Source organism: Eschrichtius robustus, chromosome 20 (assembly GCF_028021215.1).
Source record: "Eschrichtius robustus isolate mEscRob2 chromosome 20, mEscRob2.pri, whole genome shotgun sequence".
Classification (NCBI taxonomy): Eukaryota; Metazoa; Chordata; class Mammalia; order Artiodactyla; family Eschrichtiidae; genus Eschrichtius; species Eschrichtius robustus.
The window spans coordinates 43,770,220-43,797,814 of record NC_090843.1 but is presented as its reverse complement, the minus strand read 5'-3'; the positions used below and the strand labels follow the sequence as shown (position 1 = coordinate 43,797,814).

The window sequence follows — 27,595 nt, the reverse complement described above, 5'->3', positions numbered from 1 at the left end:
AGACCAGGGCTCAAACCCGTGTGCCCTGCATTAGCAGGCAGATTCTCAACCACTGCGCCACCAGGGAAGCCCTACTATTGCCTTTTAAGTGTAAAAATCTGGCTAATGATTTTTATATTTCCCTTTCGTTCTTTCTCTTTCTTTCTTCTTTTCTTTCTTTTTCTTTCTATTTTTTCTTTAAACTAAATTTAGGAAGTGTAGGAGGAGTGGAGAATTTAGTCTTGGTTAATTGCTCAGCACATGAGAGAATCATGCATGTCAAACTAGTGATTCACTTTGGAAATTGGCAGTTTGATTTATTTATTTGTGAATAAGGGCATGTCTTTTTCATTCTAATGTTAAAACTGGTGAGCCCTCTGAAGTGGACAGCTATTATGTGTCATAGTTGATTTATGCATAATTTGTGCCACTTTCTGACAAACACAATTGAAAATGGAAATACTGCACATTCTTTTGTCTATTTTTTAAAGTTTCCTTTTACAATCTTTATGTAGGAATTAAGAGGACAAAACCTCCAATTTGTTAGCATGTTAAATATTTAACGTTAGGAAGTCATGGCTAAGTCCTTTGATTATGTTTCTAAAATTTATTTGTGGAAAGCCTGCCAGATCTCAAATCCTACCATTTCAGAGTTTATGAATTCTTAAAGGCTATTCATCTTGTAATTAAAAATCGTATTTGAGGATGAAACTGCTTGAGTGGCACCAGTAGATTATAAAAAGGGGTAAAAGTGTCTCAGCAGGGCTTTTAGCTGTTTGTCTGGAAAACACTCATGCAAACATTCCCACCCACCACCATCATTCTGCATGGTAAATAAGCTCTATCTTAAGAGCCTGTAGAGTTAAACAGTTTAATAGAAATAACTTTCTGGTCATTCTCTCTCTTTCCAGTTGATTCGATGTCATCAGTCCCGTGGTGGAGCCTGTGGGGACAACATTCAGTCTTATACTGCCACAGTCATTAGTGCTGCTAAAGTGAGTATCCAGTAGTCTCTAGGAGGTGCGATTTTGCAGAGTAATTATCACGTTTCTCTCCTGAATTGCATTGAGATTGTCCCTTGCCTTTTCATTTGCAAAGGTCGAACAAACTTAAGTAAGTCAGAATTATTTTGTCACTCAAGAGAACTGGTGACTAAATGATTTGGTATTTAATCTCTTAAGGTTCCTAAATCATACTTTATATTTTATTGTAATGATTATAAGGTTTGTATTTATCCAATTTAAAATATTTAAGTCTGTTAGCTAGGTCAAAGTCTGTAATCTAATTACTTTGGAAAGAAGCTTTACATGTTTTAAGTAGTAACTTCTGGATTTTTGTGTGTGTGTGAGTGTGAGTGTGATTTGCATCATTCTACCTATACTGACATCCCTTTGCATTTTTGAACATTTATGAATCTTCTTGACATAAAAAAAAATATTATTCCTTAACAAAACTTGAGTGAAATCCCTGGCACATTCAAAGATTCTTTAATGTCACAGAGCTGCCCCCTGCATGTTTGTCAAGTGAGTTCTTTTTGTGTATGTGCGAGGGTTAATTATGATGATGGCTTGTAAACTTTATGCTGATTATAAGGTATCCTTATAATCACCATTCTTTTGAATTGTCAAGTATACAACAAAACAATTCTAATAATAGGGATGACATAGTGAAACTAAATGACAGCATGTAATAGAAAGCACAACTGTTCAGAAAAGAACAACAGTTTAAAACAAACCACAGGGAGGGAATCAAAGGTCACACTGTTTTATGTAAAACAAATACAAAAATACTTCAAGACTGATCACAAATGCTTACATGATGTGGTTTGATGAGAGAAGCATTACATATTTTTCACTCAAAGGGAATTATTGAATGGCTTTTTGCTTACAGCCCCATATATTTTAGATTTCAGAATCTTTATAAGAATGGCTTACTTTTCTCCTCTGTATGAAAAAATTATGGTTATTTCAGTGAAGAGAAATCTGAAGCAGAGTAATTAGGCAGCATCAGTGTTATTTAGCTAATTTATAATAGATCTACAAAATCTACCAATGAGATCTAGTCCTCAAGTATTAGATTCCTGTCCAACTTATCTGTGTCACACACTTTCATCAGGATAGCTCATTGTATTGTCGTTCTGAATAATTTTCAGTTATGTGACAGAGAATAACTTTTCAGCTCTTCTTTGCTATAATTGTGTGTTTGTGTGCCTACATAAAAGGAAAGTGACCTGCATCATTCAGTAACTGTTTAGCTGTTTAACTGTTAGATGAAAGTAGACTTGCTGGAATGAGGCTAGACTTAATATGCTTTCAAAAAAGCAAGTCCAGACTTGCCACGTTTCTGCACCACAATACTGTGAACTGTGAGGGACATACTCGTCTTCCACATTTAAGCTCTAAGAAATTATGCTGATGACACCTTAATAGGCCATTGGTCACCAGTGGAATTGGTGTTGATTGCAATTCATTATTACCTCTGGCAATAGATAAGATTCTGCCATTAACTCCTGAATAAAGTGATTAATGTTTAATTTTTGTTTAACGACTTTAGCCTGATTTTAGTGCTTATTCATGTTCTTGCTTATAAATTTATAAAATGAAGGAAAAATATAGCCATGAATGTCGAAGTCACCCGTTTCTGGCTAGTCTTAACATGTCCAATCCTGTATTATACTCTGCTCTTTTAACTTATATTTAACTTAAATGTCACAAAATACTTTTGAAAACATTTTTCTTATATTTATATAATCTTCTTCTGTGTGCCTATGGATTCCTGAGTTAGAGAGCATGAATATTTTGAGATTTCTTTGCAAATGCTGTCAAATAGTTTTCCTAAAATCTTATCAGATCTAGAATAATCCTTCATTTCACATTCAAGGTGTGGCTGTTTTATATGGGAAAGATTGGAAAGTTAGCATGATTTCCCCCCCAAATATAATTTCTCCTAGTAAGTTATTTGACATTAGAAACTTTGTGGGTAAATTAACCTTCTGAGATATAAGTAGCTCCAGTTTTCCATGATAAGAACATAAAAATGACTTCCATAATTAAGTAGTGTAGTTATAAATATATTATTTTATAATTTTTGCTGTTATATTATAGATTACACTCCTATTATATTAGCATGTTCACTTGTGAAAATTTATCATGGTGTACACTTATAATTCCTGTACTTTGTTGTCTAAGTGGATATAAAACTTTGCTAAGGAAAGAAAAATCTCACAAAGATAGCTTCAGATCTAGATACCTTCTCCAGAGAATTCTATCTAATGTTTACGAATAAACAATGGCATAGATAAACAATAAGGATTTACTGTATAGCACAGGGAACTATATTCAATATCTTGTAATAACCTATAATGGAAAATAGTCTGAAAAAAATATGTAGCTGAACCACTTTGCCGTACACCTGAAACTAACACAATCTTGTAAATCAACTATGATTCAGTTAAAAAAAAGAATAAACAATGGCAATATTAAGAAGTCTCTTCTATAGAATAAAAAGGTCAGGTTATGCCTCATCTTGTTTCATGATTTAAGACCACCTTGATATTGAAACTTAACAAGAGCATTATGAAAAAGGAAAGCTAGAGTCCTGTCTTACTCATTAACATAGATACGAAAAATCCTAAACAAAATACTAGAAGAAAAAAAAAATACACAGAGGGGTAATGTGTCATAATCCATTTGGGATAATTCCACAGTTAAGGCTGGTTTACTACTCAAAATCAGTGAGTGTAGGGCTTCCCTGGTGGCGCAGTGGTTGAGAATCTGCCTGCTAATGCAGGGGACACGGGTTCGAGCCCTGGTCTGGGAAGATCCCACATGCTGCGGAGCAGCTAGGCCTGTGAGCCACAACTACTGAGCCTGCGCGGCTGGAGCCTGTGCTCTACAACAAGAGAGGCCACGATAGTGAGAGGCCCGCGCACCGCGATGAAGAGTGGCCCCCACTTGCCGCAACTAGAGAACGCCCTCGCACAGAAACGAAGACCCAACATAGCCAAAAATAAATAAATTAATTAATTAAAAAAAAATCAGTGAGTGTAATTTGCCACATTAGCAGAATAAAGGAGAAAATGATACAAATTATCTCAATATATGCACCAAAAGCGTTTGATAAAATTGAACATATATACATTGATAAAACATTTTAGTAAATAGTGATAGCTTCTGGTTCTCTAGAATTCAGTTTTTCTCAAATTGCCAAACTATTTAAACATAGTAAACATGGTCTGTTTCTGATCATTTCAATATCTGGCTCCCTTTTAGTTGTGTTTTTGTTGTTTACTGTTAGTTCTCATTTATGATGTCTTGACTCCTTGTTTGCTAGAATTTTTAAAAAAGATTTGTAGAAACAGATTTGAGTTTGAGATGATACCAGAGTTCTGTGACACTCTAGGCTTGGATCATCTTAATCCAATTTCACAGATTGAGATTACTTAAATTATTTAAATAAAGGTCACCTGAAATAGCTGTAAAATCCTGATTACTACAGGTTCACTCTTATTTCTATTGTATGTCCCTTTATGTTTCAACCCAAAGCATGCAGGGAAAGTAGACCCCCTTGAACATGACTGCCTAGTTCCACAAGTCTATCAAAAGCACTACTCAGTCTCTTAGAAGACCCCTCTAGAATCATCCAGTGCATCTAGGCCTAAATACCAGCTCACATGTCTGGATTTCCTTGTCCTCTTGGATTTGGACCTAGTAACTCATCACTATTTTGTTAAATATTCAGTAACTTCAAGCAGAATTAAAGAAAAATAAACTCCCCGGTTTTCCTACTTGTTTTCATTGGTAGGATTGATCTGATTTACCTAGCCTGTCATTATTGAAAATAGAAAATAAAATTTCTTCCTATTATTTCTTACCATTTTAATAATTTCTAGGTAATATGATATATTACCATGAGATATATAACATGGAGAATATTTAAAAAGCCATGTAGTATGTGCTCCGTAAGAGAATACTACACTTTCTTTGACAGAGTAATCATTAATATTTTTCTCTCTCTGACAACTGCTTCTCATGTGGCTTCATATAGGTAAACCACTTTGTTATGTAGAAGGATTAATTATTAAATTTTTAATTCTTTTTTATGTCTCACATTACAATTGTAAGTATAAATTATATTAATTGTATATGTGCTTGGATCTCCTTCAAGGAAATAATCTTTTTTGCCCCACCCCCTGGATTTTCAAATAGCACTTAAAATTCATCTTTCCAAATAATTTGGCTTTCCTTATAAAGAATATAAAAATGAAAAACTCTCTGAGGTCGTGTTGAAGGAAGAAGTTTAATATTGAAATTGTTCAATTGGATTATTTTGAAACATTTATTAAAACACTCCCAAACTCATTCTACTAGGCCACCATCACCCTGATACCAAAACCAGAAAAAGATACTACAAAAAAAATTACAGACCAATATCACTGATGAATATAGATGCAAAAATCCTCAACAAAATACTAGCAAACAGAATCCAACAACACATTAAAAGGATCATACACCATGGTCAAGTGGGATTTATCCCAGGGATGCAAGGATTCTTCAATATATTCAAATTAATCAGTGTGATACACCATATTAACAAATTGAAGAATGAAAGCCATACGATCATCTCAATAGATGCAGAAAAAGCTTTTGACAAAGTTCAACACCTGTTTATGATAAAAACTCTCCAGAAAGTGGGCACAGAGAGAACCTACCTCAACATAATAAAGGCCATGTATGACAAACCCACAGCAGACATTATTCTCAATGGTGAAAAACTGAAAGCATTTCCTCTAAGATCAGGAACAAGACAAGGATGTCCACTCTTGCCACTATTATTCAACATAGTTTTGGAAGTCCTAGCCATGGCAATTAGAGAAGAAAAAGAAATAAAAGGACTACAAATTGGAAAAGAAGAAGTAAAACTGTCACTGTTTGCAGATGACATGATACTATACATAGAAAATCCTAAAGATGCCAGCAGAAAACTACTAGAGCTAATCAATGAATTTGGTAAAGTTGCAGGATACAGAATTAATGCACAGAGACCTCTTGCATTCCTATACACTGACAATGAAAGATCAGAAAGAGAAATTAAGGAAACAATCCCATTCACCATTGCAACAAAAAGAATAAAATAACCTAGGAATAAACCTACCTAAGGAGGTAAAAGACCTGTACTCAGAAAACTATAAGGCACTGGTGAAAGAAATCAAAGATGATACAAACAGATGGAGAGATATACCATGTTCTTGGATTGGAAGAATCAATATTGTGAAAATGACTGTTCTACCCAAAGCAATCTACGGAGTCAGTGCAATCCCTATCAAATTACCAATGGCATTTTTTACAGAACTAGAACAAAAAATCTTAAAATTTGTATGGAGACACAAAAGACCCCGAATAGCCAAAGCAATTTTGAGGGAAAAAAGTGGAGCTGGAGGAATCAGACTCCCTGACTTCAGACTATACTACAAAGCCACAGTAAGCAAGACAATATGTTACTGGCATAAAAACATAAATACAGATCGATGGAACAGGATAGAAAGCCCAGAGATAAACCCACGCACGTATGGTCACCTTATCTTCAGTAAAGGAGGCAAGGATATACAGTAGAGAAAAGACAGTCTCTTCAATAAGTGGTGCTGGGAAAACTGGACAGCTACATGTAAAAGAATGAAATTGGAACACTAACCTAACACCATACACAAAAATAAACTCCAAATGGATTAAAGACCTAAATGTAAGACCGGACACTATAAAACTCTTAGAGGAAAACATAGGAAGAACACTCTGACATAAATCACAGGAAGATCTTTTTTGACCCACTGCCTCGAGTAATGGAAATAAAAACAAAAATAAACAATGGAAATGGACAAACAGACCTAATGAAACTTAAAAGTTTTTGCACAGCAAAGGAAACTATAAACAATATGAAAAAACAACCCTCAGAATGTGAGAAAATATTTGCAAATGAATCAGTAGACAAAGGATTAATCTCTAAAATATGTAAACAGCTTATGCAGCTCAATATTAAAAAAACAAACAACCCAATCAAAAAATGGGCAGAAGACCTAAATAGACATTTCTCCAAAGAATACATACAGACAGCCAAGAGGCACTTGAAAAGCTGCTCAACATCACTAATTATTAGAGAAATGCAAATCAGAACTACAATGAGGTATCACCTCTCACCGGTTAGAATGGGCATCATCAGAAAATCTACAAACAACAAATGCTGGAGAGGGTGTGGAGAAAAGGGAACCCTCTTGCACTGTTGGTGGGAATGTAAATTGATACAGCCACTATGGAGAACAGTATGGAGTTTCCTTCAAAAACTAAAAATAGAATTACCATATGACCCCGCAATCCCACTACTGGGCATATACCCAGAGAAAACCATAATTCAAAAAGACACATGCACCCCAATGTTCACTGCAGCACTATTTACAATAGCCAGGTCATGGAAGCAACCTAAATGCCCATCGACAGACGAATGGATAAAGAAGATGTGGTACATATATACAATGGAATATTACTCAGCCATAAAAAGGAACGAAATTGGGTCATTTGTAGAGACGTGGATGGATCTAGAGACTGTCATACAGAGTGAAGTAAGTCAGAAAGAGAAAAACAAATATCGTATATTAATGCATATATGTGGAATCTAGAAAAATGGTACAAATGAACCAGTTTGCAAGGCAGAAATAGAGACACAGATGTAGAGAAAAAACGTATGGACACCAGGCGGGGATAGTGGGGGTGGGGAGGTGGTGATGTGAATTGGGAGATTGGGATTGACATGTATACACTAATATGTATAAAATAGATAACTAATAAGAACCAGCTGTATAAAAAAAATAAAGTTAAAAAAAAATGAAAGAAACACTTCTATTGAAAAAGAAAAAAAGTCTGGATGGGGCCACCTACCCTTCACCTGGGCCTGTGCAAGGGTCTGCTCCATGACCTTTTGAACGTGCAGAGACCTGTAGCTTCGTTATGCCTGTACATTTTTTCCCAATCATTTCCCCCCACGCTTCCCACACTCCCCACACCTCAGACCACCCTGCTTCTTTATTCTTAATCACATAAATACCCTGAGCCCCTTGCCTTCAGGGAGGTGCATTTGAGATTTGTTCTCCTGTCTTCTTGCTTGGCTATATTGTGAAGAAAACTTCTCTTTGCTACACACCTCGATGTCTCAGCTTTTTGGCTTGCTGTGTGTTGGGCAAGATGAACTTGGTTTGGTAACATATGTGTGTGTGTATAACTGTTTATGATTGTCAATTTATTAGTCTCTCCCACTAGATTGTGAATTCCTTGAGGTCAGGGACTATATTTTGTTCATTTCTGTAAACCCAATATGTAGCAGTCAATAAATGAATTCAATAATGGAATAAATGAAATAATGAATTTGGAAAGAAAAAAAGAATGCTACACTTCCTTTGACAGAGTAATCATTAATATTGTTCTCTCTCTGACGACAGCTCATGTGGCTTCATATAGGTTAACCACTTTGTTATATAGAAGGATTAATTATTAAATTTTTAATTCTCTTTTATGTCTTACATTACAATTGTAAGTATAAATTACATTAATTGTATATGTGTTTGTATCTCCTTAGAGGAAATAATCTTTTTTTTTCCTGGATTTTCAAATAGCACTTAAAATTCATCTTTCCAAATAATTTGGCTTTCCTTATAAAGAATATAATAGTGAAAAATTCTCTGAGTTCGTGTTAAAGGAAGAAGTTTAATATTGAAATTGTTCAAATTGGATTATTTTGAAATATTTATTATATCTTGGTCCATATATTCTAGTTACCTTATAACTGCTCTATTTGATTTTTCCTTTTAATGTGTTTTAACCCCAGCGTTGTAAATTGATTTAATAAAAATGCCTCTGTTTTCTCCTGTTATCTGATAACTTCTTAATGACAACTAACAGCTTTTGTGAAAGCAGCACCATTAGTCCTAATGGATAGGGAGGACAACTGATATGGCCTGAGAAAGGTTAAAGATGACTAGTGACCCTTTGGCAAATCTGTCTGCAACAGAACAGAATAAGAACCATGCTCATTTGAATTTTTGGTCACAGTAGATTATCTGACACATTCGTTATAGTCTTCTGTTCAGCACTTTACAGTACAGATTAGTTATGTGAATATTCTTGTAATATTCTTCAGATTGTGAGGACACTAGTGGTTGCTGATATGACTCTAACATGGAGACAAATTTCTTCTAAAGGCAAAGGTCTTTACTAATGCAGAAAGCTTCCATCACCCCTCTCTCACACCCTGCCTTAGACCTTATTTTGAAAGTTAATGAGCTATAATAGATAGTACTGTCATGTTACTTACTATACAAAGTACAGATTTGATGACTGTTAAATTTTGGGTTTAATTTTTTGTCCACTGATAAGAAGACCCAACCAATAGTCCTAAGTTTTTGTTTTTGTGTTTGTTTTTGGTGAGAAGCATCATTAACTCTTTCTGTAATATTAGCCTTTAACTCTGAAATATACTACTCTGTTTTTCCCCTCTTTCCGGAGTTTTTTTCCTAGTTCTCTTCTATTAACTTTTCCCTTTATCTTGTGGTTTGCTTTGGTACATTACTTCCACTTTCTGTGTGCTCCAGTTATTTTAATTTTATTCCTTTTCATTGGTATAAGAGCATGAAATAATAAGCTCAAGGGCAAACAGGGAGGATAAACAATTAAAGACTTTAAACCTGAGAGGCATTCCTTTGATAAAGGGATAGCGCCGTTTAAGTGGGAGCATCTCCATTAGCATTAATGGAGTAAGTACATCAGCTGAAGCATCTCAGAGGTTAATCATGCTTCCTGGCCCACTTTTGACATCAATATACTGTGGCGCCTGGTTTTGTTGGTCCTTCAGAGGCTTTCTTGACAACACTCTAACAGACTTTGTGTAAGTCATTTCTTGTGAATTATTGAAACAAATGTTTGGCTGCTAATTGAGGAGCACTAATGTGTTTTATAATCACTGCAGTTTGAGTTTTTAGCACTAAACAAAACAGTTACAATTGATTTGTGGCTTTTTCTTGGTTTCAGTCAGCTGTAAGTTATATCATTTTGCTTGAATTCAGCAAATGGCTTTGCTGGTTATTTTATTTAAGTATTTATTAGGATACACTATCACGGTTTTCATTTTTCCTTCCCAGTATGCATTTGTGTTCTGAATTCATGAAGTGTGTGAGATCACAGGTAGTAACAGGAATAGATTACAAGGCAATACTGGATAGTGGTTTGGAGATAGTCCTAGTTTTGAGTTCTGGCTTTGTCATTGGCTGGCTGTTTGAGCTGCCGTTTTCTTTAACCCCTGTGGCCTCAGTTTTCTCTTCTATAAAGAGTAGAGGTGTTTGAGGAGATCTATCCAGATCATTTTTGTTAAAGAGCCTTAACCATTTCTGAGTTCATAATCAAGTTTCCATGGAACATAGCTACAGTAAAATAATACGTATATTATGTATGTTTCCTTTTTTTTAGTTCCATCTGGTTGTTGTTTAAATTACATTTAAGCCTTTATAAACAACCTTTTTTGCCTACAATTTATAAATTAATATTTGAAATGCTGTATATATAATATACATTTTAAAATTTAGCTATAGCATATGCCAGAATATAGGTCCATAATTATTTTAAAAAGAGCAAGTCACGGTATTGAAGACTAATTTGAAGTATTTTAGTAAAAACTTTTCCTCACAGTATGAAGATATGTGTCTATTGTATCATACATAATTTTTGATATGTCCATGTAATCTAGACAACTTATTTTGGCTCTAATGATTAGATATGTTAATGTGTTTATGAATCACATAATTTTCTCTTTGTTTTCACTTTCTTCCCTTTCGGACAAAAAGAAAAAACCCCGTTACTTAACGTGATTGTTTGTTAATGGTTATGAGAATAATCAGATGAGATTCACATAAAAGAAAACATGCCCATGAGTTAGTTTCATCTCTTTGTTTTGAATGAAATGGAACTAAAATGTAATTCTGAAACGTCTTAAGTTGTCTTTAATTGAAATAATATATTAGGAGCATTACATTAAATTGTTTTCTGTTATCAGAGAGAAAAGAACCTTCTTGGTTAATTTTATATGACATTCCATTCATCAAGTAAAAGTATCTTAGATGGAGACTGTATTTTCTACATGCCAAATCTTGATGTACAATATTATATAACATCATATTATAGATTTAATTTGGAATCAAAGTTGTTTTCACATATGGATTCTACCAGTATCTCAGTCTTTTTCCTGCTAAAAAGTTGACTCAATATTAGATTTATACTGTTTAAAAAATAGAATATCACATAGTTGCTACTTCTTAATATTTCACATATTTTAAGTTATACGCATTGAGGAGAGGGGAAAAATAAATATTGTTAATAAAAGTATAATTGTATCCTCATGTGAAACAAACTCTTTAATTATTTACCTATAGCTTTATTCTCACCATGCTGGCTTTGGGGAATCTACTGATACCATTCACTCAAGCTAATACCAATTTTCTAACTAAAATTTAAGATCGTATAAAAATCAGACTGAATTTCTGTGACAGTGCACTGCTGCATATAAGCTTGTTAGAGAATAAAAAATTTAATGTGAATTAACAAAACATGTATTTCTATTTAGAATCCAAATACTGATGTGAAGTCATACATTTTACCTTTCATTGTATAGACGTTGAAAACTGGCCTGACAATGGTTGGGAAGGTGGTGACTCAGCTGACAGGCACGCTGCCTTCAGGTGTGACAGAAGATGATGTGGCCATCCACAGTAATTCAAGGCGGAGTCCTCTGGTCCCAGGCATCATCACAGTAATCGACACTGAGACAGTTGGAGAGGGCCAGGTAAGAACATGTGATGCATGTAATGTTCCTTTTGTGCAGAGGATGGAGTGACTAAGAATATCATTTGGGATCAAGACCATACAAAATATATTTGGAGATGTGTTAATTTGGAATTGTAGAAAATTAAGGTTATCTCAGGTTAGAATTTTGTTTTTTTCAAAAAATGATGAGTAATTATTGTACAACACAGGGAATATAGCCAATGTTTTATAAAAACTATAAATGGTGTAGACCCGTTTAAAAAATGATGAGTAACATGTTAAAACCTATTATTTCAGACATCATTAATGTATCAAACCGGAAGGTAAAATTGAGGTTCTATAGAATTCTCTTGCTATCTCTTCATCAGGACATTTGTTCCATAAATAAATAATTATATATCTCTCTTATACTGCTTAGTACTGTTTCTTTTTTTTTAATGACACTTGTTATAACTTAGACTAATTATGACCAATTATGATGGTAATAAATGACAATAATATTAGTAAATTTTATTACACATTTTATTACAGATACTTCCTTATAAATATGAAAAAATACAAAAAAATCTCAAAGAGTATATTAGAATATATAAATGGTAATAACTTATTATAAGATCTTATATCTTCACATAAAACAGATTTTTACAGCCTATGTTCAGAAACATTTAGGAGTGATTATAAACATGGAGAAATACGTTATGCTTATGTAAGTCTTGCTAGAAAGAAACCAGTTGGGTTTTGTTTTTCTCCCTCATGCATTCATGGACGGTATTTTCTTTTGAATCATAGTCATGAATTTTAAAATACATTTCTGAAAGGAAGGTAATTTTCATGGTTTGTGATCCTTGCTATAAATACACAATGTAAACCTGATTACTAGAATGAGATAGGAGTAGAGCAAGATTTGTAAATAGAAATTATTTTAATTTTATATAGAATTTATATTTAATTCCATTTTCAGAACACAATTATGTGAGCCATTAAAATATTAACCCTAAATATTGCATGTTCTTTTGAGAAAATCTGCTTCCAGTATATGTGGTTCTACATCTTGATGAAAGATTACATTTGGCTGGTACTCATATACTAATTCCTATAGTAAGATCAAGTGGCATTTCAAAAAAATATGGACTGTGCTGCAATTAAAACACCCAAAAAAATCTTTGAATTTCTGGGTTATTGAATCTGGCTATTATATTTTATTTAAAATCTGAATAATATAATTCTCTGCCTTTCCCATCTTAACTTTGTGGTTAACCAGATATGTTACAGACTTGTATTCCTGTTTAAAACTCGTTTTAATGAAGTGCTAGGAAACTTCTCAGTTGACTGTAATAACTTTTTTTTTTTAAGTTGTGTTAATTAGCTCAAGTTGATAGACACATACAGATGTTCTCTTTTTAAATTGGAATTAAATATATAAACCCTTAGTGTTTTATGAGTGTTAAAGTAAAAAATATTTTCTTTTGTCCTTTGATTCTTAATTAATTCACCTCCAAGGCCACCCACATTTACTAAGTAGTAACAACCCTCCTCAACAACTGTCTAGTTTGGTGAGTGGCTTTAAATCTGTTAAGCGTCTAGCATTTGTTGACAGACTGATTTGTGGTAATTTAAAAGTTGAAAATGTTATCTCATTATTTTTGATGAAATAGAGCTATAACTCATTAATTTATGTAATGAGTAAAAAGAAAAATTTAAAGTAATTTATACGAAAAGCATAGCATTAGGTCTTGTGTTTTCACATGTGGTTTGTTTGGGGGTTTTTTTTCCCCTAGTTCTTTGTTAACTTTTTATAACTTTAAATTGGAATTCTCACATTTGGAATATGGAAGTGAACAGTAGATTGTACAAAAGTTCATTTTTCTGTGATAAGTGCATTGTTAACCCTGGAAACAAGTAAAGTTGTTCATTAGGAAGTAAGAATCATAGAAATGTTAGCTTTTAAAAGTCAAAAAAGTGAAAGTGTTGCTCAACCTGAAAAGTTTTATCTTTTCTATTATTTGTTGGGAGCATAATCTCTTTTCATTCCTACTTATAACATATTCTGCAATTTTGATTGATTTAAAAATTTTATTAAAAGACAGGAAATTAATAAGTTGCTATGTGCATTTTTAAGGAATTATAAATTTTTTTTAATCAATAAGATTTCCTCAATATAATACTGTCTTCTTTTCTTTTATTAATTGAATCTGTTTTTTGTCAGGAAGACATTTTTCTCTCTGATAAATAGTTCAGTTGAAGTACAAAGCTGTTTTTAGGTTATGCTGGATTGTATTAGAAAGACTGCAGTGGTTAATGTCATGGATTTATCACTTTTCGCCCTTTCCCACTGATGTTTGACCTTAGCTGTAGTGTTTCTTCTTGTCCCTTTACATATCAGGAACTAAAGTTGACATTATGTGCAGTTTTGCTGTTTAAATCCATTGAGCCTTTAATAAAGACATTTTCATGTTTACAGGGATAGGGTATAAAATTTGATTCACCATTTTTCTGATGCTGAGTTGATTAGTTTGATTTGATGGTGACAGGATCACTGTATGGTACCTGCATCAAAGGGGAATGTATTTGCTTGACTTTGTCCATTTTTGTCTGTGTTACTTTCATGTTTTATTTAAAAGCATTTCGTGGCTAGGATAAGTTAAGCGGTATAATTTGCCTTTATAAATTTATATAATTTCAGTTAACAAGGTGGCAAAGTCTCTAATCAAAGAAAAACGCTCCAGAATGATAGCATAAACTAGAGCTATTTCTTGCCCTGAGTGCAAATACAAGTGTTATTCATAGTAATTTGTTGGTTCCTGTGGTGTTTGTCTATCTTTTTGTTCATATGATAAAGCCTTATCCACCTTGTATCCACCTTGCTTTGCTTTGTTTTAATAAACTCAAGTTGTTGCTACATATACTTGGGGGTTTAGCCTGTTTAGTTAAGTAGTGAGTAAAAATTACATGTCTCAGGACAACTGTATTGGGATATCGCTGGTATTGATTTGGTATTGATATTTTAGGCAAGATGATGATGCAGTGGAGAGAATCTGTACAAAAGTATCTGGTTGTTATATTTGTGAAGTTCATAAAGAGAAGGTTCAAAGAATCCTATATAGTGGCATGAGGTTTTGGTATTCACCAAGATTAATGAGCCTTTTTGCTGGATGGCTTCTGTATTAGTACCATCAAGTAGAGTACTCAATGCTAATTGTATTGGAAAGAGAGGTATAGGGTTATAATATATGAAAGGAAAGGGAATCATAAGATTGAGTTAAAATAGAAAAATGGGCAAAGGACAAACTATTTCAATGAAAAAATAAAATACTTACAAATGGTGTAAAATCTTTAGACTTGACTTGTTATAAGAGAAAGACAAAACTACCCTAAGATACCACTTGTCACCTATCAGCATGAAAGAAATCAAAAAGCTTGCAGTAGACTCTACATTTTTTTAATACTCTTTTAAAAGAATATATTTATTTATTTATTATTTATTTGGCTGTGCCTGGCATGCGGGATCTTTTTAGTTGTGGCATTGCAGGATCTTTTTAGTTGTGGCATGTGGGATCTTTTATTAGTTGCGGCATGCGGGATCTTGTTTTAGTTGTGGCACACAGGATCTTTAGTTGCAGCATGTGGGATCTAGTTCCCTGACCAGGCATCAAACCCAGGCCCCCTGCATTGGGAGCGCGGAGTCTTAGCCACTGAACCACCGGGGAAGTCCCTGCTCTACATTTTTAACTTTTAATTTTGAAATAATTGTAGAGTCACAGTAAGTTGCAGATACTTTCCCTAAACTGTGACATCTTATGTAACTGTTGTAAAATATCAAAACCAGGATATTGACGATGGCACTTTACTTTTAACTAGGCTACAGACCATATTCAGCTCTCACCATTTGTTTTACTTGCATTCATTTGTGTGTGTATTCAGAATATTGAAAGAACTCCTATAACTGGATAATAAAAAGATAAATAGCCTTATTTTAAAATGAGCAAAGGATTTGAATAGACATCTTTCCAAATATGATATGCCAGTGGCCAGTAAGCAGAAATGAGAGCCCTGGTACACTGCTGGTGGGGAATGTAAAATTGTACAGCTGCTTTGGAAAAGAGTTACCATTTGACTCAGCAATTTATCTCTGAAGAGATTTGCTCTTAGGAGATATATAACCAAAAGAAATGAAAATATAATTTCATGTAAAAACTTGTACATGAATGTTCGTAGCAGCATTATTCGTAATAGCCAAAAAATAGGAGCAGCCCAAATGTACATCAACTGATTGATGGATGGGTTAAATAAAATGTGGTATACACATACAGTGTAATATTATTTAGCAATAAGAAGAAGTGAAGTAGTGATTCATGCTACAAAATGAATGAACCTTGAAAATCTTACGCTTAGTGGAAGAAGCCAGTCGCAAAAGAACACATGTTGTATGAATCTATTTATATGAAATATCCAGAATAGGGAAATCTACATAGAGAGAAAATAGATTGGTTGCCTAGGGCTTGGAGTTTGGAGGGAATCAGGTGGGGAGTGACTGTTAATGGTTATGAAGTTTCTTTTGGGTGATGAAAGTGTTCTAAATTTGATTGTCATAATGGTTGCACAACTCTGTGTATATACCATATTTCCTAAAGCAATCTATCAGTTATTTAGCAGACTTGGTTTAACACACTTTCCTGGAGACTGCTCCTATAAGACTTCTTTTCTTTTTCTTGTTTTCCTTACCTAACATTTTTGAAAGTCAAATGGAAGAATGGAAAAGAGAGATGAGAGAAATAATTTATAACCCATGTTTCCCCCCACTTGTGGTAAAATATATATAACATAAAATTTGCCATTCAGCCATCTTTAAGTTTACAATTCAGTGATATTAAGTACATTCACAGTGTTGTACAACCATTGCCATTATCCATGTCCAGAACTTTTCATCATCTGTACCCATTCAACAGTAACTCCCCATCCCCCTGTTCTCACACTCCCTGTTGACCACCATTCTAATTTCTGTCTCCAATAGATTGCCCTTCATTAAAAAGGCATACAGTACAAACTGTTGAAAATGATGTGGAGAGATGAAACCTTATACTTTACTGGTGGACATATGAAAGTATCTATACTTTGGAAAACAGTTTTTCCTGTTTCTTAAAAAGTTCAGTATATATTTACCATATGACTGAGCAAATCCACTTCTAGGTATCTCCCAAAGAGAAATAAAAACATGTTTCACAAAAGAGATGTGTGTGCAGATATTCATAACAGCATTATGCATAATAGCAATCAATTGGAAATAATCCAAATTGCCAAGAATTGTTTGGTGAACCCACATGTTGTGGTCCCTCCATACAGTGGAATACACGTAAGCAATACAAAGAAATGAATGATACCTGAAACAATATGGTTGAACAAAAAAATTATATATTTAGAAAGAAATGGAAGATAAATCGCATGATTCTACTTATTTGAAATATTTTGAAAAATTTTAGAAAAGGCAAATGAGATGAAATATACACTAGGGATTGTCTGGGACTTGTGGTTGGTGTTCTAAAGTCATCATGAAGAAATTTTGGGGGTGTTGGAAGTATTCTAAATCTAGAATGTGGTAATGGTTATACAACTGTATAAATTTACTAAGCATTATCCACTTATATGGGGTGATTTGTGTGTATGAATTTTGTGGTAATTGGGGAATGACTCCCAGCTATGATGAAGTGAAGAGATAAGCAAATCTTTTTCCCAGAAAATAAGTACATTACTGGACAGAATTGTCATACTGAGTGAAGAAAGTCAGAGAAGGAGAAACATCATATGATATAGCTTATATGTGGAAGCTAAAAAAAAAATGATACAGATGAATTTATTTACAAAACAGACACAGACTTGCAGACGTAGAGAATGAACTTATGGTGAACTTATGGTTACCACGGGGGAAACGTCGGGGGGAGGGATAGTTAGGGAGTTTGGGATTGACCTGTACACACTGCTATATTTAATATGGATAACCAACAAGGACCTACTGTATAGCACAGGGAACTCTGTTTAATATTATGTAACAACCTAAATGGGAGAAGAATTTGAAAAGTAATAGATACATGTATATGTATAACTGAATCACTTTGCTGTACACCTGAAACTAATACAACATTGTTAATCTGCTATATCCAATAGAAAATAAAAAGTTAAAAAAAAAAAAATAGTCTCAGAGACCTTTGGGGCAACATTAAACATATCAACATATATGTAATTGGAAGATTGTTTTAGGGAATAATGATGTTTCTCAGTTGATAGTTCCCATGATAATAATAGCACAACAGAATGGGGAGGAAATGGAGCTATATTGGAGCAAGGAGCTATAATTTATTGCACTTAAGTGTGGAATTAACATGTAATTTTGTTGTCTATACAGCACCTTATAGCCTGTACAGTAACCACTTAAGAAATTAATCCAAAGAATTAACAGAAGATAAAAATAGTAAACATTAAAAATAATTGTTTAACACAAAGGAAGAGGATCAGAGCAACAACAAACACCTGAGACATAAAAATAAATGGAAAATGGCAGACCTAAATCCAATTATGTGTGTAATTATATTAACTATAAATGGACTCAAGTTAAAAGACAGTGATTGTCAGACCAGAATCACTTTAGATTCAAAGACATAATTGGTTGAAGTAAAAGGATGGAAGAAATGTACCATGCAAACAATAACCATAATAGAATTGGAATGGCTATATTAATATCCGATAAAAGACTTTAAGTCAAGAAATATTGCCAGAGAAAAGGAGGGATGTTTCATAATGATAAGAGGGTCAATGTAATAGGTAGATAAAACAATTAATAATGTGTAAACACCTAATAACATAGTGCAGCAAGCATTAAACAAAATCTGACAGATGGAAAGAAGAAATTCTAGCTAACATTTACAGTTTGAGATTTAAATACTGTGCTTTCAATAATTGATGGAAAAGCTATACAGAAAATTTTTAAAGATTTAGAAGACTTGATTAAGACTGTCAACCAACATGACCTAAATCTTCCCCCAAAACCTACAAACGTAAGTTTGTTTTCAAGAACATCTGGAACACTTTCCAAGATAGACCATATGATTGACCATAAAGCAAATCTAAAGAATGGAAATCAGTAATAGAATGAAATTATGAAATGAAGGAGTCTCAAGGAAATTAGAAAATATTTTGAATGCAATGAACATAGAAATAGAACATATCAGAAATTATAATTGCAGCTATATTATTGAATAATGGGAAAATTACAGCTTTAAATGGTTATAGTAGAAAAGAAAAGTGGTCCTAAATTAATAATCTTAGCTCTCCATTAAGAGATTTCAAAAACAGCAAATTATAACCAAAGCAAGACAAATGAAGTAAATAATAGAAATATTACCAGGAGTCAACAAAATAACAAACAGTGAAATGATGGGGAGAATCCAAAACTGGTTCTTTGAAAAGATTAACAAAGTTGATAAATCTGATGATATAGCAAATGGGATTGTTTTCTTAATTTCCTTTTTAATTTGGTCTTTGTTAGTGTATAGAAACGAAACTGATGGTGAGTGTTAATTTTATATCCTGCAACTTTGTTGAATTTTTTTGTGTGTGTATGTGTGTGTGTAATCTGTAAAATCTATTACAGAGATAATTTTCTTTCTTTTCCAATTTGTATGCCTTGTATTTCTTTTCTTTTTCTTTTTTTCCCCTCCTTTTGGTCTGGTTGCTATGGCTAGACCTTATAGTACTGTGTTGAATAGTAGTACTGAGTGTTGGCATCCTTGCCTTTTTACTGATCTTAGAGGAAAAGCTTTCAGTCTTGCCCATTGTGTGTAATATTAGCTTTGGACTCTGCATATGTAACTTTTATTGTATTGAGGTAGTTTCCATGTATTCCTAGTTTGTTGAGTGTTTTTATCATGAAAGTGGTTGAATTTTGTCAAATTCTTTTTCTGCATTGATTGAGATGATCGATCAATCATCTTTTGTTCTTCAGTTTGTTAATGTGGTATATTACATTAATTGATTTTTGTATGTTGAACCATCCTTACATTCCAAGTATAAGTCTCACTTTTCTTGGTGTTTGGTCCTTTTAATGTGTTGAATTTGGTTTGATCCTGTTTTCTTTTAGATTTTTGCATCATTATTCATCAGGGATATTGATTTGTAGTTTTCTTTTTGTCTTTCTCTTGTTTTGGTCTCAGGACAATGAGGGCCTCATAGATATATCTTATAATCCTTTTTATTTCTGTGACATCAGTTTTAATGGCTCTTGCTTCATTTCTAATTTTATTTTTATTTTTTTGAATTTTTGAATTTTATTTTTTTATACAGCAGGTTCTTATTAGTTATCCATTTTATATATATTAGTGTATATATGTCAATCCCAATCTCCCAATTTGTCACACACACACACACACACAAACCCCCGCCCCTTTCCCCCCTTGGTGTCCATACGTTCTCTACATCTGTGTCTCTATTTCTGCCCTGCAAACCGGTTCATCTGTACCATTTTTCTAGGTTCCACATATATGCATTAATATATGATATTTGTTTTCCTCTTTCTGACTTACTTCACTCTGTATGACAGTCTCTAGATCCATCCATGTCTGTACAAATGACCCAATTTTGTTCCTTTTTATGGCTGAGTAATATTCCATTGTATATATGTACCACATCTTCTTTATCCATTCGTCTGTCGATGGGCATTTAGGTTGCTCCCATGACCTGGCTATTGTAAATAGTGCTGCAGTGAACATTGGGATGCATGTGTCTTTTTTTTTTTTTTTTTAATAGACAGCATGGTGACTATAGTTAATAACACTGCATTGCATATTTGAAAGATGCTAAGAGTAGATCTTTTAAAGAGTTTTGTTTTTTTTTTTTTAATAAATTTATTTATTTATTTTTGGCTGTGTTGGGTCCTCATTTCTGTGCGAGGGCTTTCCCCACTTGCGGCAAGCGGGGGCCACTCTTCATCGCAGTGCGCGGGCCTCTCACTATCGCGGCCTCTCCCGTTGCGGAGCACAGGCTCCAGACGCGCAGGCTCAGCAACTGCGGCTCATGGGCCCAGTTGCTCCGCGGCATGCGGGATCCTCCCAGACCAGGGCCCGAACCCGTGTCCCCTGCATTGGCAGGCGGATTCTCAACCACTGCACCACCAGGGAAGCCCCGCATGTGTCTTTTTGAATTATGGTTTTCTCTGGGTATATGCCCAGTAGTGGGATTGCTGGGTCATATGGTAATTCTATTTTTAGTTTTTGAAGGAACCTCCATACTGTTCTCCATAGTGGCTGTATCAATTTACATTCCCACCAACAGTGCAAGAGGGTTCCCTTTTCTCCACACCCTCTCCAGCATTTATTGCTTGTAGATTTTTTGATGATGGCCATTCTGAAAGGGAGGGGATGGAAAAAGATATTCCATGCAAATGGAAATCAAAAGAAAGCTGGAGTAGCAACACTCATATCAGGTAAAATAGACTTTAAAATAAAGAGTGTTACAAGAGACAAGGAAGGACACTACATAATGATCAAGGGATCAATCCAAGAAGAAGATATAACAATTATAAATATGTATGTACCCAACATAGGAGTGCCTCAATACATGAGGCAACTGCTAACAGCTCTAAAAGAGGAAATCTACAGTAACACAATAATAGTGAGGGACTTTAAAACCTCACTTACACCAATGGACAGATCACCCAAACATAAAATTAATAAGGATACACAAGCTTTAAATGACACAATAGACCAGATAGATTTAATTGATATTTATAGGACATTGAGTCCAAAAAACAGCAGATTATACTTTCTTCTCAAGTGCGCATGGAACATTCTCCAGGATAGATCACTTCTTGGGTCACAAATCAAGCCTCAGTAAATTTAAGAAAACTGAAATCATATCAAGCATCTTTTCTGACCACAACGCTATGAGATTAGAAATCAATTACAGGGAAAAAAATGTAAAAAACACAAACACATGGAGGCTAAACAATATGTTACTAAATAATCATTTCTAATTTTAGCTATTTGAATTTTCTCTCTTTTTTTGTTAGTCTAATTAAGGGCTGTCAATTTTGTTGATTTTTTTTTTTTAAGAAAACAAACTCTTAGGGATAAACGAAAACAAGGAGGTGAAAGACTTGTACACTGAAAACTATAATACATTGTTAAAAGAAATGAAAGAAGATACAAAAAGTGGGAAAAACATCTCATGCTTGTGGATTTGAAGACAATGTTGTTAAAATATCCATAACACCTAATGTGATATTAAATGCAATACCTATCAAAATCTCTATGACATTTTGTGGCAGTAATAGAAAAAGCCATCCTAATATTCTTATGGAATCTGAAGGGACCCTGAAAAGCCGAAACAATCTTGGAAAAAGAAAAACAACACAACTCTGCCTCATTTCAAATCCTATTGCAAAGCGATGGTAATTAAGATGATGTGATACTGGCGTAAAGATAGATATGTAGACCAATGGAACAGAATAGAGAGTGCAGAAATAAGACCATGCATATGCATCCGAAAGATTTTTGACAAGGTTGGAAAAAGCTCACAGTGGGGAAATGGCAGTCTCTTCAACAAATGAGGTTCGGAAAACTGGATAGCTACATGCAAAAGAATGAAGTTGGACCCTTACCTTATTCCATATACAAAAATGGTTATAGATTATAGACCCAACCATTAGACTGGAAACTATTAAACTCCTACAAGAAAACGTAGGAGAAAATCTTTAGGACATTGGATCAGGCAATGATTTCTTAAATATTAAACCAAAAGCACAGGTAACAAAATAAAAAATAGGCAAATGGAGCTACATCAAACTTTAAAACTTCTGTGTCTAAATGGAAAAAATCAACCAAGTGAAAAGGCACCCTATGGAGTGGGAGAAAAGCATTGTAAATCATATGGCTGACAAGGAATTAATATATAGTATGAATAAGGAGTTTCTACAACTCAACAATAATAATAATAAAAAAAATAACCCGATTAACAAATGGACATAGGACTTGAATAGAAACTTCTCCAAAGAAGATGTAGGGGGATGTCCAATAAGCATATGAAAAGATGCTCAACATCACTAATCATTAGCAAATCAAAAACACGGTGAAATATCACCTCCTACCTATCAGGATGACCACTATCAACAGAACAGAATTTAACAGTGTTGTCAGAATATGGGGAGAAGTTGGAACCCTTGTGAACTTTTGGTGGGAATGTAAAATGATGCAGCCATTATGGAAATCAGTATGAAAGTTTCTCAAAAAATTAAAAATAGAATTACCATGTGATCCAGTAATCCCACTTCGGCATTTATATGCAGAATAATTCAAATCAGGATCTTGAAGAGATATTTACACACTCCTGTTCTTTGCAGTGTTACTCACGGTACCCGGGAGGTGGAAGCAATCCAAATGTCCATTGCCAGATAAATGGATAAAGAGAAATGTGGTATATACATACAATGTAATAATACTGCACAGCCTTAGGAAAGAAGGAAATCTTTTTACATGTTACAATGTGGATGAACCTTGAGGACATTGTGCTAAGGGAAATAGCTAGTCACAAAAGTACAAATACTAAATTCTTCCTTTTATTTTGAATATCTAAAGTAGTCAAAATCATGGAAACAAAATTAAAAGGTGGTTACTACGGATGGGAGGAGGGAAGAGGAAGAATTAGTGTTTAGTGGGTATAGAATTTAAGTTTTGCAAGATGAAAAAGTTCTAGAAATCTGTTAGATAACAATATGAGTATACTTAACAGAACTGAAGTGAATACTTCAAAATGGTTTAAGTGGTAATGAAGAAAATCTACAGACAGAAAAATGATCAGTCTGCAGCTTAACTGAATTGCAGGTTCTAGCCAGAACAATAAGGCAAGAAGATTAAAGCATTAAGATAGGAAAGGGTGACAAATCAGATGTTTCTATATAATGGATTGTTGTAATGGTTATAGTACTGTATAAAATCATTGAATTGTAAACATAAAATAAGTGACTTTTATGGAATGTAAATTATACCTCTGTAAAGCTTTTTACTCTAAAAGAAAAACTAACTTTGCCAGTGTAGGACTACTTCCTGGATTACTTCAGATTAAATTCTTTATGTCTATCATGATCCAATATTGGTACAGTAGGTTTTTCCTTTGCAACATTAGATATGTGAAACTTTTTTGTTTCTTGAGTTAATTACTTGCTTTGTAAAACGAATACATGTTATTTTAAAACTTTTTTCCTTAGGGATCATTGAACAGTGTACTCACAATGGGCAAATTGTATGGAATGTAAATTGTATTTCAATATGCTTAGTAAGAAAATTAAGGGGAATAAATTTGAGATACAAAACTGCCTGTTCTAATATACTTTTGCTTGGTAATATTTTCAAAGAAGTGATGTGTCCATCTAAAATCTAGGAGTTAGATTAAAGTACAAAAGACCATAACTTTTGTATTTTAAGTAAAAAATACTTCGATAATTCCTCTAATATATGGCTGTTTGTTTGTATTTAACTTATGTTGTTTTTCACTGTTCTGTTCCAGTCACGGCCAAGAGTTTTTCAGCAGGCCGTAACACAATAAGAACTCTTGTTCCTGTTCGTAGATGAAGCTCTGCATAGCTGACTTTATGCTTTTCGTTTTTTTCTGAACCTACGATTCAAGAAATTATTGTCTCTGTCATGTACAGTCAAGTCAACCAACTGTTTTTAGAGGTTATATGACTGATCTGCTGGGGACATGTTACATCTTTTCCTTATTTCTGAAGTGACATTCTCACCTTATATTGCCAAGAATAATCTTCAAATGTAGCGGAAACATGTTATTTGGTCAGGGATGCAGTGGTGTAGCTGTGTATATCTTCAGGCTCAGTAGTTGGTTAACTTCCATTTGCCTTCTTCCTTTTTGTAAAGGTGCTTGTGAGTGAGGATTCTGACAGTGATGGCATCGTGGCCCATTTCCCTGCTCATGAAAAACCAGTGTGCTGTATGGCTTTTAATACAAGCGGTATGTCCTTCCCCCCCCAACCCCCCATTTATGTTATGGGTTTTCCAACCAATTTTTTGAAAATAGAAAATATGAAATATATGTGTTAGTGTATATGAGATAAGTAAATAGTTTTCAGTAAGTGATTATTGAATGAATGAATTTATAATAAAAATTTAGAAACCCTCTAAAGATTAGTTTTACGCTGAGCAAAGTTGTGATTGAGTAGTAGCAGTAGATAAATAATAGTAGATAAACTGTGCTGTTGAATTGCATTGATTTCTGTATTATTAGTAAGGCAAGGACTTCAATATTCGAAACTACATATGTATGTGAATGGCATTTTCTCTGTAACTTCAAGTTTCTTTTTAACAATACAGTGACAGATGTACTGTAACCCTGATTAAACAGGTCTTCACATTTTAATATAGTGTGTGTGTGTGTGTGTGTGTGTGTGTGTGTGTTTGTATTTTGCTGAACTGTTTGAATGTAAGTTACATACGTGATGACATTTCACCCACTACGAATTAAGCATGCATTTTCTAAGAGTAAGGCCCTTCTTGTACTTTATAGCCAAATATTATATTATATTCAGAAAAGTAACACATTATATTATCTAATATCCAAGTCATAATTTAAAATTTCTCAATTGTCTCAAAAATGGGTTCTCTAACTGCTTCAAATCAAGGTCTAATTAAAGTTTACTTCTTACATTTTATGTCTCTTTAGCTCCTTTTAATCCAATTTATTACTTTCACCTTTTTCCCCCTAAATTTCAGTGTCCAGAGCAGTTATCTTATCCAAATTCTGCATTTCTCACATATTTTTTTCATTATAATAATGTTTTCCTTATTCCCTAAAAGGCTTTTTAAATACATTCAGGCCTAAAGATTTTTTTTTAAACTTCCTAAGTATTCCTGTCTACATCATTTCATCCCAGCAGGAGACACATTATATCAGGCTCTCTTGCAATTTATGATACTATGTTTGATCACAAGAATAAGTTAGTGACCCATCAAACATCTACATTTTGCAAATAGGTTGTCTTGTGGAGATTAGCAAGTGCAGGGTGTTATTTTGGCCTCATTTGTGAAACAACTTTTTACTAAATAGTTTTGTTACGTTGAAGGCTATAGAATGGTGGTTTTTCTAATTCTATCATATTTTCAGCGTTGATTAACTGCTGTTATTCTATTTAAAATAAGATTTTTCTCTCATCAACCATAAATGAACCATAGTTCTCCTGTATGCAAAAAACAGGGCAAAAATGTAATACTTTCTCTTTACCAATTTTCATAGTTAGGAATTGGTTTAATACGTCCAGTGGTGGAATTCCACTTCAGTGGACTTATTTTTAAAATACTTTGATTATGAATAAAAGATAAAATTGCTCTTATGCTTTCAGAGCTGAAACAGTCTTTGTTAAGTTTGCAATCTTTTCCTTGCTTGGTGGGTCTGAAGAGACTGCCATTTTTATCTTATTCTGCAGAATATTAGGTAAAATTGATGGAAAGGCCCATCTTTTCCCCCTTCTTTTCATCTTTTCAGATAAAGAATGATGGTAAGAGGATAATATAAAGTATTTTGAATGATTTTCCTCCGATTATCTTAGGTATTTTCAATAGAGAGGAAGATTTTGTAGTAATTGTTGATCATTAGGATTGATTTAAGTAATGAAGACAAAGATTTATTGAAATGTTCTGAATGTTGTGGGAATTAAGTTAAATTTGAAGAAACAGTCTGGAAGTTATGTCACTTATAGCAGTCTACTTGGAGTAACCAGTATGGCTCATTTTGATAGTCCATCTGTTATGTCAGATCTCCTTTGTATTAATATATATTTCATATTGCCTTAGTTAGGGTGCTTCAGAAGTCTGAAGCTGTATTTTTTCCTGTCTATGAATTTCCATTGTTACCAGAACATCTTATATAACTTAAAGACTGTTGTAGTTACCTCTATCATTGTGTCATTGTGTACCGGTTTTCATAGTTTCAGAATGTCATATAGTTGGAATATTACAGTATGTAGCCATTTCAGATTGGCTTCTTTCACTTACTAATATGCAGATATTTAAGTCTCCTCTGTGTCTTTTCATGCCTTGATTGCTCATTTCTTTTTAGCACTGAATAATATTCTATTGTATGGATGTATCATACATTATTCGCCATCTGTATATATTATTTATTGAGCTGTCTGTATCTTTCATCCATTTTTTAATTGGTTTGTTCATTTTTTGATTGTTGAGTTTTAAGGGTTCTTTGTATATTTTGGATAACACTCCTGTATCAAATATGTGTTTTGTACGTATTTTCTCCCAGTCTGTGATTTGTCTTCTCGTTCTCTTGAAATGGTTTCTGAAAATCAAAGTATTTAATTTTAATGAAATCCAGCTTATCAATTATTTCTTTGATGGATCTTTCCTTTGGTGTGTTATGTAACACTTCAGTACATATAAATTGACATTCTTGTACTGTTGTATTCTTAATTTGGTCTCACACCAAATCTTGTAATTTCTTGGAGGGAAGAGAATTTTATGAGAACTATTTTATGAGTTTTAGGATCTCTTACAGTTCTTCTTGAATCTAAAATAGAGCTTCTTAACCTGGGTCTGAGAGGTCCATGGGTAATATTTAGACAGTATGTGAACCTAGAAAGAAAAAAAAAAAATTACATCCTTATTTTCTTTAACCTGTAATGAAAATTTCTTTCACTTATGAATATGTACAATAAACCACTGAAATACTAGCTTGCTTTTGAGTTTGTAATAGAAATAATG

The 27,595-nt window shown here is 33.6% G+C and overlaps 1 protein-coding gene across 3 annotated transcripts in view; it reads left to right on the top strand.

Moving 5' to 3' along the window:
- The window catches only part of BCAS3 (BCAS3 microtubule associated cell migration factor), a 568,366-nt gene that overhangs the window by 143,742 nt on the left and 397,029 nt on the right, over positions 1 to 27,595 (top strand). For all 3 annotated transcript variants that reach the window (XM_068530786.1, XM_068530787.1, XM_068530788.1), the window contains exons 11-13: positions 891 to 974; positions 11,680 to 11,850; positions 24,746 to 24,839. In XM_068530786.1, the coding sequence (XP_068386887.1) occupies positions 891 to 974; positions 11,680 to 11,850; positions 24,746 to 24,839 (349 nt within the window). The remainder of the gene's footprint in view (positions 1 to 890; positions 975 to 11,679; positions 11,851 to 24,745; positions 24,840 to 27,595) is intronic.